Source organism: Tuber melanosporum (assembly GCF_000151645.1).
Source record: "Tuber melanosporum whole genome shotgun sequence assembly, scaffold_17, strain Mel28".
In the NCBI taxonomy this organism is placed as follows: Eukaryota; Fungi; Ascomycota; class Pezizomycetes; order Pezizales; family Tuberaceae; genus Tuber; species Tuber melanosporum.
Genome location: NW_003298830.1, coordinates 560674 through 579043, shown reverse-complemented (window position 1 = coordinate 579043; position 18370 = coordinate 560674). Strand labels below are relative to the sequence as shown.

At 49.3% G+C, this 18370-nt stretch overlaps 4 protein-coding genes; 1 reads left to right on the top strand and 3 right to left on the bottom strand.

Moving 5' to 3' along the window:
* Positions 1-177: 177 nt before the first annotated feature.
* GSTUM_00005040001 (uncharacterized protein) lies at positions 178-2028 on the bottom strand. XM_052355732.1 has 1 exon: positions 178-2028. Exon 1 carries the CDS (start codon positions 739-741, stop codon positions 433-435), a length of 309 nt encoding a protein of 102 aa, XP_052211704.1. The 5' UTR covers positions 742-2028; the 3' UTR covers positions 178-432.
* A 1687-nt stretch (positions 2029-3715) lies between these two features.
* On the top strand, positions 3716-4501 carry GSTUM_00005039001 (uncharacterized protein; the record flags this gene model as incomplete). XM_002837021.2 has 1 exon in its annotated part: positions 3716-4501. The coding sequence occupies one exon, from the start codon at positions 3716-3718 to the stop codon at positions 3986-3988; it is 273 nt and encodes a 90-aa protein (XP_002837067.1). The 3' UTR covers positions 3989-4501.
* A 7788-nt stretch (positions 4502-12289) lies between these two features.
* GSTUM_00005037001 (uncharacterized protein) lies at positions 12290-13988 on the bottom strand. XM_002837020.2 has 3 exons: positions 13881-13988; positions 13352-13767; positions 12290-13279 (listed from the first exon to the last, which is right to left on the bottom strand). The coding sequence occupies exons 2-3, from the start codon at positions 13484-13486 to the stop codon at positions 12350-12352; spliced, it is 1065 nt and encodes a 354-aa protein (XP_002837066.1). The 5' UTR covers positions 13487-13767; positions 13881-13988; the 3' UTR covers positions 12290-12349.
* Positions 13989-14958: 970 nt separating this feature from the next.
* Positions 14959-17978, bottom strand: GSTUM_00005036001 (uncharacterized protein; the record flags this gene model as incomplete). XM_002837019.2 has 6 exons in its annotated part: positions 14959-15362; positions 15407-16188; positions 16242-16713; positions 16783-17369; positions 17433-17597; positions 17619-17978. 6 exons carry the CDS (start codon positions 17976-17978, stop codon positions 15140-15142), a joined length of 2589 nt encoding a protein of 862 aa, XP_002837065.1. The 3' UTR covers positions 14959-15139.
* Positions 17979-18370: the final 392 nt, after the last annotated feature.

Here is an 18370-nt window from a genome sequence, read left to right as displayed (position 1 = left end):
GTGCGAAACTGCGGAAGGAAAGTGAGTGGAAGTGCTGGACATGACAAAGGAACCGTCGAATAAAAAACATGGGGCAAGTCCGGACAAGACTGGTCAAAATATGTGTGCCAGTGGACAAAGAATCAATTACCGGTACTCGTAGAGAATTATCCAAAAGCTGGGCGATCACAGTAACCATGGGAAGAACCAAGAAAAAAGCCTTTGAAACAGCTGAGGGAAATTTGAACCGGGGCTACAGAAAATCCGGATATAATTTTGGACTATGGTACTGAACGATGCCAGTGGGGTCTGAGTTTGGGGCGCGGGGTCCATCTTTACTCGAGTACTCGTACTCCCTCCACCCCTACCGATGGTACAGTACACGATGGTATGTTAAAAATATACCCCTGCAATCAACGGTGCTCGGGTATTTCTCTGAACCTTTCCTCCTGGCTATGGCAGTCCACCGGGCGCGGCCAGTCGGGTCAGCCGGTCATAATAGCTACGATCTGCTTGAAGGAAATAAACATCACTTCTTGATACTACACTCCTCCCTGCCTGCCTCAGTTCACACTCTAGCGGTACCGTACCCCACTCTATGGCAAGAATTCCGTGCGGATCTGAGCGCCCATACGAACTCACTACTCGTGTTTTTGGATACTTCTTGCCTGGACGGGTGTAGCGCTTCGTCGCTCCCCACCAATCTAATTGGGCACTCCTGAAGGTCCGTGACTGTCGGTACCGGTATTCCAAGAACCGCATCGACAAAAACGTCCCTCAAGACATGTTTACACCCTTTTCATGTCTCTCAATGAAACATCCCGCAAGGCACAGTACTCTACGGTACTCGTACGGTGCTTGTGTGATAGAAAGTCGGATAGATTGGGAACAACCAGAAATAATCGCTTATCCAAAGTTCTCACCTTGTCTTTTTTTTATTTATCACATGTATCAGCTAGGGACCACAGCCCTACCCGCTACAATTCCAAATCATCCTTTCATTTCCCTTGTGCCACAAAATTCCGATTGGCGCGATAATGGATGGGGGAAGGGAAGCTAGACTGCCACACGTACCTGGTACTTGTATATTCCAGTGAGGACGGTATCCGAAGGCCCTCGGCGCGTATTCATGTGTGCATGGCCTGAGCTGGTAGTGTCGAGGAGAGTACGGTAGTATCGTAGTAGGAAAACTTTCCTACTCTACCCTCTCTATGCAGACGACTCTGCCCTGTGGATCCTACTTTCGCGGGGCTGGCCAGGCAAGCATAATTCCACTTTGTTCAGTGCTCGCACCTGCACCATCAAATACCGGCATCCGAAAACCGACCCGCACACAGCACCAGGATCCCCCTCCTCGCGACACAAGCCCAAGCAGGTAACCACCTCTTAACCCCGCCCTCCGAGCCGTCCTTGAGCTGGCCCTGGTCCTGGTAGGTGGGCAGGGTTTATTCAATAATACGGACCCCCGTTGCCGCTATCCTGCATTATCATGTCTGTCAGCCAGGGAAGGCAGCGGAGTTCCGAGCCGGTGTAACGGTACTGAGCTGGGTAGAGGCAGGTATCCGGTATGAAGCGCACCTGCTGGGCACAATAACGAACCAGAGCATTTGAGTCCGAATTCAGCATAGGCGCTCAGGCGTGCACTGGTGCCGTGCTAGTTGTTCTCCCTTATGTTCTGGTTCATTATGTCTGGTGAGCGCATCGTGCCCTAAAATTTCGAGCCGAAGTTTTAGTGCGGGCGCCCAGATACCCATAAAGAACTTGCCACTCGGGTTTTTCGTCCATGTGTTCGGATACCCCCTACCCTATGCCTTGCCGTGGTGTGATCGAGGTTCGGGCACCGCTCTGCTGCTTGTATGGTGCTGGAGCTATTGTGATATTGTGTGGTACTCGAGTACACGTGAGAAAGACACTACAAGTACCAGTATTCAGGAAGGGGGGAGGCTGGTTGGAGGTAGCTTGGCTGATTTAGAGTTGCTCCGTGCGATTGAGGGGAGTGACATTTCTATCGAGATATATCGCAGTAGAGATTGGCGGACAGTCAGATAGAATGATCAGCGGGGTCCGTGATTCTAGGGGCAAAAGCTGGTCCATGCTCTGGTATTTATGTTGGTAACGCTGAATTCTTGTGAGGCGCGGGAGTTGTTTGGGTGATTAGTTTTGATTTCAACGTTTTTGTAACGGCTGTGTGCAGTGCAGCGCCCTACCGCGGTTTCGACTTGGTGATTACTGTAGATTTACCCCTGGTGGATTATTACCGTACAAGCCTTAGGATGTGGGGTGCGTCTTCTCTCGTATTATCATGGCTCAATTCCCTTTCCTGATGCAGGTAAATAAGTAATCACGAAGTGAAGCATATTTCTCTTCTCAATCTGATCATGTGGGATCACTCGTTTGGGATGAGTTGTTCTTATCGAATTTGGTCTCTGTAGGGCGAGCACTTGAAGGCGGGTACCGAGAGCTCTTTCTCAGCACTTACTCTGTCGGCGGTGGGGGGGGGGGGTATCCCCTCCAAGAGGTGTAAGAGCGCGTTGAATTTACTTGGGAGACGGAGCACTGTTTCGGTGCTGCGCAGTACTGTATCATACTCGGCGTGTGGTATTAGCGATTTCACGAAGAAGTGCGATTCTCCCATCAGCGACACAGCAACCGCGATGCTCCGCGCTCTTCTCCTTCCCCTTCGGTCGGTAAATAGATCAGCGGATCAATTAGGCGGATGAACCGAACCCGACCCCTCACTTGCACGTTTGTGCATATCCCTACACCACAGCGCACATACCAGGCGTAAAGAACCGGAAAAACCCCACTGGGTCCGAATCTAGTATGGGCGTTCAGCTGTGTCTAGACGATTTACCATATAAAGTTTTGCCTTCCGTGGGCGGCTCCATTACGCCCGGTGCGTGGGGCACCAGGGTAATGATTCCAACCCGTGAGAATGTGGATATCACGACTGCAGGCTACGATACCCTCCCTCCTCGACCCCGCCCCACCTTGCGACGAGCCTTGCATTGGAAAGAGACCGCCAATATATCATACCCCTATGAGGATATCTTATCCAGCAACTCATATATCACACCCAACAACAAGCTTCGAAAAAGACACAATATCAAACCCCCCCCCTTCAGGTCGAGCGAGAGAAAAAGTAAAGAAAAACTATCATACCTGTAGGAAGGGAGGGAAAAAAACAAAACACGGTCACGCAAACATCACCGGGAAAAAAGCAAACCTCGCCAGCACTTCTCCACCGATACGATACGGTGAGCGCTCATGCAACACAACAGTTCCTCCAATACAGCACGAATGTTTAAGGGTATGTGTGGCGGATCCACTCTGGTTGGCTTCTTTGCCGGTGGGAAGGGTTCGGACACTCCGAAGCAGCTGTGGCTAGAGGGGCACGAGGGGAACAAACCGTTCGTCCGACCTTTTTTTTCCACCTTCTTAAAAAAATTGAATTTTTTTTTTTTTTTTCAAAAAAGGCGAAAAGCAGAATTATTGGCCATTGGTATAGTTACACACTCCCCCAATTTTGGCCAGTAGGATTCGAGTTCGCCACACTCGGGTTATACTCGCGCCCCTGAGTACGGTGCAGTGCAGCATCTCGCACTTCTCTCCGAACCCCGCGTGCAATCCGATGATCCGGAGCTCGAGCCTCCCCTCCACGGCCGGCCGCCATCCCCCCCCGAGTCGAGTTCAGTCTACGAGTACCTGCCTGTAGCGAAAGGGGCGAGAGAGATAAATGCCGCGCTTCGAGCGGTGGTGGATAAGGGGGCCGGCCGGCCAGTTCGGTCGGGTATGGTATGCTTGCAAGCAGGATGAGATGGGAATGGTGGCCGTGGGGTCATGGAGGAGCACTCTATACCCTAGAGTGCCGCGAAACCTCTGGAAACCCGCTAACTTATCACACTATCAACGGGAATCAGTACCGTATGTCAGCCGGACGAGATCAGCTTGCCGGGTTAGGAGAATTGTGGAGACGAGCCAATGGGATCTGACGCGCCTCCTACGCTGATCTCCTACCGTGCCGGGAAGGCGCTAGTTCTCCTCGAGTGCTGGTGAATGTTGGATAGGTTTTGCCAGGTTAGAGAGTATATTTGGTTGAACTCAGGAGCTTTCGCATCTAAATCCGGAGATTCGAGGGCTGGCGGAGATAGTGGATTTCAAGATCTTTTAGGGCACTGCAAGAACTGGGATAATTGAACCTTATTCTGAGAAGTCCAGGCTTTCCCCCACTCTGGGAGGAGGGGGTGAATCACGGCGGAAAGGACTAGCTTTCGGCCATCCGCTGGGACAAATAAGCAGAGATACAACATACTAGTACAGTACCGTGCCGTGGAACGTTCGAGGTTGAAATCCTGGCATGGGAGGAAAGAAAGGTACTCTACGCTACCGGCACTTTTACAGTACAGTGCTCGTATAGAAGCGGTCTGGGACTAGTTGTGGTAGCTTTGTTTTTTTTAATAACAATATTATATCCATATATATTCCCCCTGATCAGCCTGCAATATCACAAGACAATCACCGTAGCAATGCCCCCTAATTCAACCAAGCAGGGGAATAATGAGCGAGCGAGCGGACACCAGGGTGCAGAGGTAGCGTACCGTGAACTCTATTTCCCCTCCCTGCGGATAACCGGTGCCCTGAGAAGACGGCAGCGCGGTCAATCAACCATTCATCCAACTCGAGCCGTCTTGTGACACGCTTTGATGGGGGGGGGACGGGGTACATCCTGTATCGCGGAGGCCAGCTACCCCTGCCATTGTTGGCACGAATATATAATATACACAAGTAACTCTGTACAAGCACCGTTACCCTATCTTCGCCATCCATCCATCCATCTAGCTAGCCACGATACTCTACAGAATGTACAGTAACATGTCCTGAAAAAAACTCACATGACGGATCGTCGGTTTAGTGAACGACGTTTTCATGGGAGATTTGTACGGACGGTGTGCGGCATGGTGTACGCTACACAAGTGTACATACGATTCAAAGGGGGGGGGGGGGGGTTGGGACATTTCCGTGAATGGGATAGGGGATATCTCGATCCGATGTGTCGGAAGAATTTTCCATAGTATCATAAGTTACATGTATCGTCCTCCTGTATTATAGGTGCACGGTGAATCTCGTCCATAGCTTCTCATGGGAACAGTCAAGCACTCAAAGTAACCGAATCCTGCGCTTTCCGGGTGCTTTAGCATGATGGGGAGATCTCAGTTATGTGTATGTGAGTTTGTGGATTTGGCGAAATAACTTGTATAACCACCTACCTACCTAATACTATCCGAACGGTGAATATACAGAATTGTGAAAAACATCGTCATATATATGGAAACTTGAACGGGGGAAGGATAGAAGCAATTACTGATTTTTTTTTTTTTTCCCAATTATGTATATATCTGGAGATAGGAAACCCTATCTCTACAACCCCCTCCCATGCTCTCGCTAACAGATATCATAACATACACCGGTAGCTTCAGGACGAATCATAACAAAGAGCTCCAGTTTCAATCGTGGATCACACAATCTCACTCGCAGTCCTTCTCCGACGCGAGAGGGGGATTGAGGAGGGAACAATAGAAAGAAAAAAACACCCACCATCAGAGTCTATTAACACTACTCGGTAGTCGTTTATGTAGCGGGGGCGTTTGAAGTAACGAAGGAAGAATGTAAAACGAAAAAACCAAAGGACAAACGAAAGAGGCGATGGTAAAATGCCGGTCTACCGGTCGACCGCAAAGTGAGAGAATAGATCGAGTGTTAGGATGGGTATCAGCTGTCGTGAGAAGGTCCCGGGAGCTTAGGGGCTGCATGGGAGCGGGTGGAAGCAGCCTGGACTGCCCGGTTGAGGGGAGAGTCGCCGCCTGCGGACTTGGAAAGAGAGTCTTTAAGCTCCGATACTGGTTCCCGCCCACTGGGGTCTACCAGTAGATGTGGTTGTTGGCCATTGATTGTCTGTGATATCAAAGCTAAAGTTACCACCTCTCAGTGGTATACCCACCACACCCGCCCCTATGCCCAGCGGAGGCCGGGAGGAATGCCTAGCCAACGCGATCTACTGTGTCAGGATTGATGCCATCTCGTTCAAGTAGCATCCTTACGATTCGATCATGTCCGTTAGAGAGAGCCTTCGACAGTGGTGTTTGGTTCTCACTATCTGGCGTGGCGGTGCGGACATCTCTCCGTTCCAAAAGCATCTTTACTACTCCCTCATGTCCGTACTCAGCAGCCCGCGAGAGTGGCGTTTGGCCAGATGCGGTGCCTGCCTGGTTGGGATTGACATCCCCTCGTTCTAAAAGCATCTTTACTACTCCCTCATGTCCGTTCTCAGCGGCCCACGAGAGTGGCGTTGAGCCATCTTCGGTGTTTGCCTGGTTGGGATCGACATCCCCTCGTTCCAAAAGTATCTTTACTACCCCCTCATGCCCGCTCTCAGCGGCCCACCAGAGTGGCGTTTGGCCATATTGGGTGTCTGCCTGGTTGGGATCGACATCTCTTCGTTCTAAAAGCATCTTTACTACCCTCTCATGTCCGTTCTCAGCGGCCCACGAGAGTGGCGTTTGGCCAAATGCGGTGTCTGCCTGGTTGGGATCGACATCCCCTCGTTCCAAAAGTATCTTTACTACCCCCTCATGCCCACTCTCAGCGGCCCACGAGAGTGGCGTTTGGCCATACTTGGTTTCTGCCTGGTTGGGGTCGACATCCCCTCGATTTAACAGCACCTTCACCACCTCCTCATGCCCTCTTCCCGCTGCCCATGTGAGGGCTGTACTCCCCATGCAATCAGTCGCATTAGGATCCCATTCCTTCATCTTCAATATAGCAGCAACTATCCCCACGATCCCGAGAAATGCTACTCCATGGAGTCCTGTAAATCCGATAGGCCCTCCCTTGCTGTAGAAATAACGGCCCGAGCCTCTATTTCTATTATAATGTAACAAAATTAGCTGAGCAGATATATGCTCATCAAATCTATCAAGAAGTCTTAGTGCAAGCACTTTCAAATCTTCCGTCATCCCCCTTCGTGTGTGCTCCCCCCAGTAGCAAGAAGCATATTCTAGAAATGGCATTGCTGCGGGAGCCGAGTAGAGTGTTGGCGGGAGATCTCGGACACGCTCAAAATTGAGATATGTCAAGCAAACCTCCGCAAGTATTGAGTGGGGGGTATGGAAAAGGGTTGGATCATTTGTGAGATGCTCTTGTAGAGTGTAGTGCACCAGTCGGACAGTGGACGAAGAAGCTTCGACCGTGACAAGACCTAGACAAGATGCTAGGAGTGTGCGTAATGCGGGAACGTTATCGACATCCAGACCCGTAGATCCCACCTCTACTCCCAAGGCATGACAGAGCTCCTCGGCCTGTAATGGCCTTTCCGAGTACAGCACCCACATCAGGACCTTCAGACCGAGTATTGATTTGCTTCCTTTCTGTGCCTTCAGTCGGGTTAGAGTTGCCGTGTAGGCATCGCTCAGTCCATTGCCCTTTGTCATCTCTTCAAGTTTCTTCCTTCTCTGACGAATTGTCACCTCTCCCAGAATAGTGTCGATGCTTAGCGAAACAAGGAGGAATCTACACACAATCGTGGATGAGTATTGATCAATAATTGATTGGGAACGATGAATGCTCCTACATATCAGATATCTTTTCCAGGATAACATTAATGATATCTGCCCGTAAATCATCGTTCATCGCCTCTGGATCGGTGTCCTCGCTCAACCTCATCTCCAGATAGTTCCTAATGTCCTCTGTGTTAGGACTGATGGGTATCACAGCCACCTTGCTGAAATATCTTCGAATATCTTCCCTGACATGGGGCCTCCCAGTAAGGAATATTCGCGTGTTGGGGGACTCCCGAATAATGTCTCTCAGCGACTCCAGCAGCTTTGGCAGATGCTTCGGTGGGCATTCATCTAGCGCATCAATACAGATGAAAACTTGGTGTAGCGAAGCAATAGCGATCCCCAGCATTCCCATCAGATCCGGAAGTCGTGGCCCTCTGCCACCAAATTCCGTTTTCGCTTTATGAAATGCCTCCCGTAGGTAATTCGGGTTATCCCCTCTGCCTGTCAGCTGCTTCAATATAGCTCCCATTATGTTGGTAATTGTTTGCTCTTGGTGAGCAAGGAAGTCGCAGTACAAGCCTGCAACAACGATGTTCTCCTTCCCCGCTTGATCACATAGATTGTCAATCACCAGGGAACTAGTATTTCCGATCGTCAGCAATTTTCGCTTTCTTTCAAAGAATCCCGCCACTTACCTCAGATACGTCTTGCCCACTCCCGGATTCCCGCTGCAAAACAAGACCGCCCCATCGGCTCCACCCTCACAACCCCTCCACTCCCGAAACTCGCTGGTTTCCAACAGCCAATCACCCACACCGTCAAACCGCTCGTTGCACACGCTTTGATGCCTGTTATTTGGCTCTAGAGGAGAGAGCCAACGCATAATCTGCGCATCTTCATCGGATTTGTAAATGGTTTGGTTGAAATTACTTGTTATGTTCGTGTTGCCGCAATGGGCATTGCCGTCGCCGACGCTGATTGATTGTATGTGTGTATTTTGGGCCATAGTGTTCCGCCAAAGGTGTAAGTCGAATGTAGAAATGGTAAAACAATTTGTAGGGGTGTTAGGGGAGTTTATGGAATTCTGTGAGTATAGTTGAAGAAAGCGGGGAGATGGGGCTTATTGTGTGACACTTAATATCCAATAATTTGGAGGGTACAGTACATGACTAATATGAGAACACTACAAGGGTTGCTGAGCGACTGTAAGTTGGTATTGAAATGCGTTTCAATATCAGAAATCTCCCCAGTTTTCCGTCGTAAATCTCATAGAGGGGGTTATATATGATAGGAGGTTATTGACATTTTGTGGTGAAGAGGGGACCGGGTTGGGTGGGGCTGTATTCCTTTTGGAATAAGAACCGCCCAGGATTTACTGCCGTCACGATATGTCCTGCGAGTTCACCGTTACTGCCTATGCGACTATGTTCCTCCTGATGTCTAGTAGATCTTACACCTCCAGTTTCCCGACTATACTGTTGAATGACGGAGATGGAGAAGGATGGAACTTAGTTCATTCAATAGAGGATAGGCTCTACTCTAGATACGGAGGAACAAATATGACAGGAAACGTCACACACACCACAACACGGAGCAATGCCCACTGACACTGTTGGAGATTCGTCATTCTCAGCTGCTCACCACATACATATTTGCCCATTCGCGGAGTCACATGAAACGGAACCACTATGATCCGCTACACATCCTTCCTCACCAGCGGTTTCACTATAGTTAGCTTCATACATGGCCAAACATCCACCCTGCATACATAGTGCGACTACCACAAACACCGAATCACCTTTTAAACAACAAAGGATTACGGCAGCGATTCAGACAATATTGACTTAGGCAAGGCAAAGATGTAAAGATAAAATTCAATATCCTAACTGGAGAAATATTCTCACAAAGAACAACGATAGTGTATAAAAAAAGGGAAAGACTGATATGACCCAAATGCGAGTGATGGAGGAAAGAGAGACAGATTGGATTGGATTGCGAACGAAAACAACTAACAAGGGAAAACAAGCTGCCTTTTATCCTTCCTGAGATCATATTGATCTGCTCCCACATACTTCCAGTGTATGCCGTGTTCTCTATCACGTTCAGTCTCACTATTGCCCATTGTGCCGCTTTGGCCGAGGGTATGCTCTGGCCGAGGATATTCGGTATTTCCATATGATAGGGGTAACGCCCTAACATGGAGTTGTCGCAGGTATCGTCGCGGATGTTGTTGCATATGGTGTTTGATGTGTAGGGCTAGCCAGTAGTCAAACATCGAGGCGTCGGAGTAGTTGATACCAAGAGGGTTAGGGTTGTGTGGTCGTTGCCGTAAGGGAAATGTGCGGTGAGCAGCCAAGAACACTTCCGTCCAACATCACCTACCATGAAATGCGAGCAGTGCTGATGCTGAACAACAACCATATCCTCGGTCACCTTGGATAGAATTCAGCACTGCATGATGAAAGGAAGTAGAGCGGAACAATCTCATGTGAGATTAGGCATGCGCAGGAAGCATGCGAGGACAGGAGGGTTTCTCTGGAGGAGGATATAAGGCTGTCTTGTTTTCCGCTTGTTCACTTGTTTTCATATCAGTTCATCATCACATTCATTCGTTATTTAGTTAGACGATTTCCTATTACTTTGTTACACTTTTGTTCTTTACTTCTCTATTCTCTTATTACAACATCCCTACTCGTACCAATAAAGGTTTGGTGTCCTTTGGTCCACAAGGATTAGATCTGCTGTGCCCCACCACAAATTAGTTGTTTAAAAGACACATACACCAACTAAGATAGAGTGGTTTCCCGTACCCCATAGTACTCAACGTATACACCATTACAGGCCAGCCATCGGAACCTAAATGGAGATAGCGTCTGGGTTGTGTGTAGGCCTGGGGGGTATGGTATGGTGGGCTGATGGGATAGCAATGTAGGTGCGAGAAACAAGGAGGATTTAGACGCCATAGCGACTTGGTGGAGGCCTGAGACTTTGTTATTGCACAATAAGGGACTGGGCAGTGGGGAGGATGGGATTTCGGGCTTGAGAGTTGTCGGCGATCAGCCTGCGGGAACGACTTAGAATGGTAGTGCTATTATAACAGTAAATCAAAAGGGTTAAAATTAGAATTAAATAACAAAACCAGGGACTAAAGGGGGCAGTACTAGTTAGTTACCGGTAAGTGTGCGATGTTGCAGGTTGATCGTGAAAGCTCCGGGAGTCTGACGGATGGTTCAGGAGCGTGTTAGATTGTTTTAGACATGTCTTTCCTTAGTTATCGCAGGAATGTACGGAGGAATGGGGGGTATGCGTGGAGACACAGAGATAGGCGTGGTGATCCATGGAAGCATCAGGATGTATTGATTATGTTTTGTTTATACACCTGTCTTTAGTGTTGGTTCAGAGAGTGTCGATTCCGCTGACTGTACCGCTGCGCTACCGGTTTTTGCCGAGTGTCTCAAGAGAAGGGTAGTGACTTATGACCGGAAAGAAGGATACTATAAAGTGATAGGCACGCACGTGCCCTAGCCAGTAAGTTTTTAACTATTGCCCAAGACCATCCAATACTCGTACGGGTAGTTCGAGCAGCCAGGTGGTATATTTCCGGACGAAACTCTTATCAGTGGCAGTCAGGTCCCTTCCGGATGTTTTTTGAGTTCCTTTTCCCTTCCCCACATACTGTACACTTCCAAATCCGTTTACTCGTTGGTGAGGGGAAGAATGAGGATGCAATGTAGAATAATTGACTTGTGCATTGGCACTATTTCTGGGGGGCGTCGGGGAAAAGAAATTACGATTGATTGAGTGAGTTGAGAATTTTCGCCAAGTATTTTAGGAATGCGAGACATGGTTCTTGGGCACTTGGACTGAGCTATTGTATTTACCGTGATCTTTTGGAATACACTTGCAAGTGTGCGGGTGCCCGAATGTTGGGCAATAGCGGTTAACTGGCCCAGAGGTAGAGTGAGCGGGATAGAACGGGACTTGACCGTTATGGAGTATCTGTCGGTACAATCATGAACCCCCTTATCATAGTCCAAACTGACTGTGAAGACGGGAATATATATCAACCCTCTCTATCCTTCGATGGATCACTAGACATATCAATTTGCCCTCCATGCATATCCCCATTACCTTGAGTCCTCTCGTGATAAGAAAAGTGAAATATGCCTGGAGGATGCTCTTCGTGAACCACCGCAGCTTCGGGATAAAAGTAACCTCCTAGAATAATCTTGCGACCCCCACGAACTACCACTCGCTATCCCCCTCTTATCATATCCAACGCCAAAGGCCTTTGGGCGTCATCAGTAATCTGTGGTCCACCCCCCGGGACCTGTCTCGCTCACAACTAGACCTACTTTTTCTCTTTTTTTCTCTTTTTCTTTTTTCTTTTCATCGTTGATATTCTAGTTGAGATTACCAATTTGCCGTTATACACCGGTGGTCAGTATTTATGATTTATGATTTCACTTCATCTGTTGAGGATTTTTATGTTTTGTTCAAAAATACATAAAATATAATATTGTTAACCTCAGCCTAGATGAAAGGGGCACAAATCTACCTAACTACGGTAGCAGGATATATCTGCTGCCACAGTAGCAACACTTGAAATACCTAGTTGCAACTCAATAAACGCAGGTGTTCGAGGGCCAGTTGACTCTGTGCAATTGATTAATGGGAGCCTGAAGATGGTTCGATTTCCCTCATGATGGGTCATTATCAGACAATCAATTACTGCGCAGTGCATAATTAGAGGAAATAAATAATGATGGCTACTAGGGGGAGTATAATGGAGAAATTTTTTAAAAGGGAATTTAATCTAAGGGTCCGCCAATCAATGTTTTGATACCCTGCCCATTGCGCACTTGCTCGAAAGCCCTTTCGGCGTCTTCAAATTTGACCCTCCCCGTGATCAGGTCCTTCACCGAGACCTTTCCACTAGCAATCAATTCCACAGCGAGTCTATAGTCGCCGGGACCGTACCTGAAGCTACCCTTCAGGGTAATCTCCTTGGCACAGAGCTTCAAGATGGGGAAAGCGATCTCAGCGGCGCCCATACCAACCTGCACGAAAGTTCCCCCGGTGCGGAGGATGTGCACGCACGTGTTTATGCTGGGGGTAGCGCCGCTAGCGTCGATAGCGACGTCGGCCCCAAACACAAGATCAAAGCGCTTGATCATCTCAGCGGCGTTGACGTTGGGGTCCTCGGAGTGCATCGCGTTGAACGTTCCCGTTGCAGCGTACCTCTCCGCAAATTCCAACCTCGAGTCGACGATGTCCACCACTATGACCTTCGTTGCGCCAAATGCCTTGGCGACACTGCAGCATAGCAGTCCTACCGGTCCCGCGCCAAACACGATTACCGAGTTGCCCGGCCTGATGTCCGCTTGCCGGACCACGTGCACCCCTACAGCTAGTGGCTCCACGAGCGCGCCCTCGTCGAGACTTACACACTCCGGAAGCTTCACGCAGAAGTCCTCCGGGAGGATGTAGTACTTTGCCAACGTCCCATCGTATGGCGGTGTCGCAGCGAATTTCATGTCTTTGCAGAGGTTGTACTTCCCCGCCTTGCAAAAGGGGCAGGAGCGGCAGGGGACGCCGGGCTCGAGGGCTACACGGTCATTGGGCTTTAGTGAGGTTACTTTGGGTCCTGTTTCTACCACCGTGCCGGCGGATTCGTGGCCGAGCACCATGGGGGCTTCGACAATGAAGTCGCCGATGTGGCCGTGTTGCCAGTAGTGGACCTGGGGTTTGTTTTTAGATTTTCCCCATTCCTTCAACAAAAGGGCAGAAGAGGAGGGCTAGAAGGGGCTTACATCCGAACCGCAGATCCCAGTAACGTTCACGCGGATGAGTACGTCAGTTGGGTTTTGAATCTTTGGCACCGGGCGATCCTCAAAGGTAACGTCTTTGATGGACCTCAACACAAAGGAGGGGTTCTTTGAAGACATTTTTCTGACAAACTGCGAAAAAGATAGAGTAGAGATGGGAAAGCAGATTATGAGTGGATACGAGACTTATCAATGAGAGAGGGTAAAAAGTCCCAGCTCGTGTGCACTGGCTGAATAGAAGAAGGTGAGGAGGGGAGAAGAGAGGAAGCAAGACGTGCTAATTGTTCTGGGTCTTGGTTGGCCATCAATTCTATCATGAAGTCTCCCTCTCTCTCCTGAATGTCGCTTTTTGTTGATGCAAGCCCTCATCATAGCTTATTAGTTTAGCCTAAATTTTATGCCTAGCCTAGATAAGTACGCATAATTGTAGGATTGGGTAGAACACGAAACCCTAACCTTTTGTTTTCTATTGTGAGTTTGGAATCTAAGCTGTGAAGGACAACGTAGAATTTACCACTGGCCCAGCTCGGGGAGAATGTAATTTAGGCTGGCGGTTCAGTCTCATGGGGGGGTACAAGAGGGTTGCCGGAGATCTGCGTCGGAATCTGGAGTTGTGTGTGAGTGATCGGTTTGTGAAGATACTACTTGTAATTGAGCAGAAGGCTGGTTAAATAAACGGCGGGCATTAGTCATGGGAAAGTCGTCTCATATTGCACTCGAGCACCCGTACAGTGCAAGTATATGCAAGTGCTGTGCTTTTCGGATACTGCGCCCAACTTGGCCCAACCCTTCCCTATCAGGTTACAAGTACTCCTATGCAGGCCGAGTAATAGACTACAGGTAGCTGACTGGGTAGCAAGCAGTGCGAGTCAGCCAGCGTTTTTCATTCAGGTCGAGTGCCCAAGTACGATACTCGTATCCCCTGCGAGGGAGGCGGTGGAGCTCGCTACCCTCTCAAGTAGCCTATGATGAATCCTGATTACGAGCTGCACCAAGAGAAAAACCATAACTGTAAAGTAGATATCAATATCATTCCACAAACTCTAGTACCACTTGCTAGTATCATGCTTCAACCCCCCCAAGCCCATGCACCTATCATCCTTGGATACAATACCACCAGAAGCTTGGAATCTGAGTTTTTCCTTTTTCCAATCGCACACAATTGTTTTGGAATAAGCTTGACAGTAGCGCCTTTGGGGCCGTCTATAATCGTACCTCCTTCCTACTTGAATGATAATAGGGATAATAGGGGCATTCAAATTTAAGAAAGATGATTTTCAGTAACGAGTACTCGAGAAGACAAGGGAAGGTGTATTTGGTTACTTCATTGTGTTGGCCGGTAGCATTCTCACCTTTCTGGTGACCAGGGAGGGGTAAAGCGTGTGGATTTCACGGGTGCAGAAAAATCTTGAAACCAAGTGACCTTTCTTGTAAAGATAGTTGATAAAATAGTTCTAGTGTAGGATGCGAGCTTTCAATACTGTACTTGTTCTTGATTTTTCCCTTCGCTTGATATGATATCACTTCTGAGTTCTAGTAGAGTTCTGTTACCAGAATTGCGTGGCCGCCACCGATCTCTTGACCTCCGTCCATACCCGAAAAAAATAGTATTGTAGAGCAAGTTAACTGTTTTTGTATGCGCCAAGTTTATAGGAAACGGCGAATTGAACTGAAGAAAGTACAGTAACTGTTTTTCCAATTCTTTTAACTTTGAACACCACTACCGTAGTGAAAAATGTCCTTAATTTCGAACACCCTCACTCCAACTCTACCCTACGATAAGTACCGGAGCGTAACATCGTCACCCTTTGCCAACCCCTTGACCCCAATCCTGACCGTCTCATCAGGTACTAAATCCACGCAATTATCTTCAAACGCAATACCTTTTTTTGTGCACTCCACCGCAACGCCCTTAACGGGAACATCTGTGGATAAGCGCACGCAGCCGTCTTCTACGCTGACTTTGAGGGATTTGGGGATTTGAAGGTTTAGGTATCTGTCCCTTGTTAGCAACAAGAAGTGGGTGGGAAGGGTGGTTACTTTAGGGGTTCGAAAAAGCCGATTCTTCGAGCAAGAGTGCTTCCGTCCTTGTCGATTAGGTACGCTGCCAAGACGATGTCCCGGTGCGAGTCGGGTTTTCCGTCCCACCCTGGGATGCGTATATCTGCGATCTCCATAGACCGGTTGCTCTCTAGAGCTACGTCGTCTTTCAGCGTATTCTCGGCGACCTTGTCCCCACAAAGGTGAAAAGCCCTAATAACCACGCTGGCACCCTTAGTCTCCTCGGTTACGAAACTTCCGATCCAAACCTGCACTCTCTCGTCCACGTTGGTGTACGCATTCGTGTACTTGTCTTTGGGGGTATTGACCTGCACCCTCTTCATGCCAATTGTGAATTTCTCCAGCTCGCGCTTAACCGCAAAATAGGCATGTTTGGGTCGAAGATGGTAGTCTACAATCGCCCAGCTAGTCACCGGCCAGCAGTCGTTGATTTGCCAAACCAGTGCTCCAGCGACGTACTCCTTCCCGGGGCCTTGCCACTGGCGGCGCCAGAGACGGTATGCGGTTGAGAGGCACTCGGCCTGCATTAATTGCGTTGCATAGATGTATTGCTCTATTGGGGAGAATGTATAGCGGATATTTTCTACCAGGTAGAGGGCTATGCGGCGCTCGTGCCCGGTGGCTTTGTTGTGGTGGTCTATGGTCGAACTCTGTGGATAGCGGTCTTTGGAGTCTTTGGGAAGGTAGGAGTCGATTGTCTTGATATCGGGGAAAGCCTCCATCCCGAATTCACTAACGAAGCGCCCGGCGAGGGTGTCGAACTCTTGATATCTGTTTTGGTTTCCATGCCAGACTGGTTTCGTTAGCAGGGAACCTGAGAAGCAGGGGAGTAGGGAGTCCTGCCGTTCCACTGATGGATATCACCAGCCGTTTTATCTGCGCTATCACCCTTTCCGGGTGTGAAGGGACTTCCAGGATGATATGGTGCACCACCTCCGTACCCTACAACCACTTCTGGTAATATCTTCTCGTAAATATACCTCGCGGGGAATCCAGTTTTGAGCCAGTTATCCGGGTCCTTGTCCTCGTGCTTGTATCCAAGTTGGTTCGGCTGGCCCTCAATATATGCATAGTCTTCGTTATTTCCTGCCCAGATGACGATCGAGGGATGGTGCCTAAGCTTCATGACGGTATCGATAGCTTCTTTCCGGACGTTCTCGCGGAACTCGGGGATTATGGCTGGGTAGTTACCGCAGGCGAAAGCAAAGTCCTGCCAGACAAGGATGCCGAGTTTGTCGCATGTTTCGTAGAAGATTTGTTCTTCGTAGATACCGCCGGCCCATACTCTAAGCCATTGGATATCGCCCTGGTCAGTAATTCCTTACTCTTACTATTTGTGAAGGGGGGGAGGTCACCTAACCATGACCTGGTTCCCGGCCGCAAGCAGCCCCAACCATTCCTGATATTTCTCATCGGTAATCCTGGGGATAAAGTTATCCGCTGGAATCCAATTACTTCCACCGCAGAATATCGAAACATTGTTAATCTCGAACAGGAACGTCTCCCCCTTCTGTTCCGGGTCGTCAAACTTCCTTCGGATCAATTGCGATCTCCGGATACCGAGAGTCTTTGAAAGTTTATCGATGCGATCCCCGAGGGTGGCGCTGAGTCTGTACAATGGCTGTGCGCCATACCCATGCGGGAACCATAGCTCTGGGTCGGTGATTTCAAACCTGGCCTCTGTAATTGCTCCGTTCCCGCTCTTGAACCTCGATACAGAAGCGGTTGATGGAGAGATCTTCACTCCGGAGGCGGAAGTCAATGCGAAGACAACCTCACTGCAGGGACCCTCAACCTCGGCTGTCGCAGTGATAATAACGTCATGTAGACTCGAAGGAACGTGAATGGTGAAATAGAGCTCGGCAATGCGACTGTTGTATGACTCGAGGTAGACTGGTCTCCAGGGCCCGCAAGTAAGCAATGTCGGGCCCCAATCCCATCCCTAACTCGGTAAATCGATTGTCCCCAAGCAGCGCGAGTCGGACAGTGAGTGGGGGAAACAAACATAATGATACTGCGCCTTCCTCACCGCAAGCCGGCTAGCATCCCCGTTCCAGCATCCCCAATTATGCCCCGGCCACTCCTCAACAATCTTCTTTCCCACTAAAAACGCACTATCAAACTCAATCTCCAGCTCATTCTCCCCCTCCCCTTCCTCGCCGCCGCCATCCTTTTTCAAAATCCCGGAGACATCCACCCGATGAGTAACAAACATATTATCGCTCCTCAAAACCTCACTGCCATTAACCCTGACGATGGCATAGGTATCCAACCCCTCGAGCACGAGCACATGCCTCTCCCCCCCCAGCACCCAGTGCGCCCCCGGCGTTGCGAAGCTCGTCTTGTAGACCCAACCCTTCTCCCCCACCCACTGCACGTTCACTTCCTGCTTCGCGAAGAATGGGTCCGGGATGAGCCCGTGGTGGAGGAGGTCTAGGTGCACGTTTGTTGGGAATTGAGAGACTGGGCGAAATTGTGCTAGTTCAGAGGGTGCGGGGGATGCCTGCCTGAAGACCCAGTTCTCGTGGATTAAGGTTGTCTTTTTCGACATTTTCGCTTTCGCCGGGACAGCTGCGGGGACGGCGGATGGGGGGCGCCGGAGGGATGGTGGGGTTTCCGGTTGTTGTCTGGGGATCGTGGTACACGTGACAGGAGGTGTCGGTTTATGTAATCGTTCAATATAATTTATTATCCCGGTAACAGTCCAGGTTCTTGCTCCTGACGGATAGGATGAAGTGAGGAGTTCTCAAGAAAGTAATAATGAAAGGTAGAGAGAGGGGGGGGGGGGTGGAGGATATGCAGGAGCCACTAATAGATAGAAAGCACAAGTACAAGTAAACAATAATTTAGTTTGCGGGAAATCCCACCCTACTGTACTACAGCCTGAGAATCAATACTTTCCTATATACTAGGACCGGAAAACAAGTGGGAATTTGAAGTCTT

What these genes read in the sequence shown, in the direction of transcription:
- GSTUM_00005037001 (XM_002837020.2), bottom strand. Translation starts at nt 13,486, where the DNA reads ATGTCTTCAAAGAACCCCTCCTTTGTGTTGAGGTCCATCAAAGACGTT. An exon ending in CTGGGATCTGCGGTTCGGAT is followed by an intron (nt 13,280 to 13,351) that starts GTAAGCCCCTTC and finishes AACAAACCCCAG; the next exon opens with GTCCACTACTGGCAACACGG.
- GSTUM_00005040001 (XM_052355732.1), bottom strand. Translation starts at nt 741, where the DNA reads ATGCGGTTCTTGGAATACCGGTACCGACAGTCACGGACCTTCAGGAGT.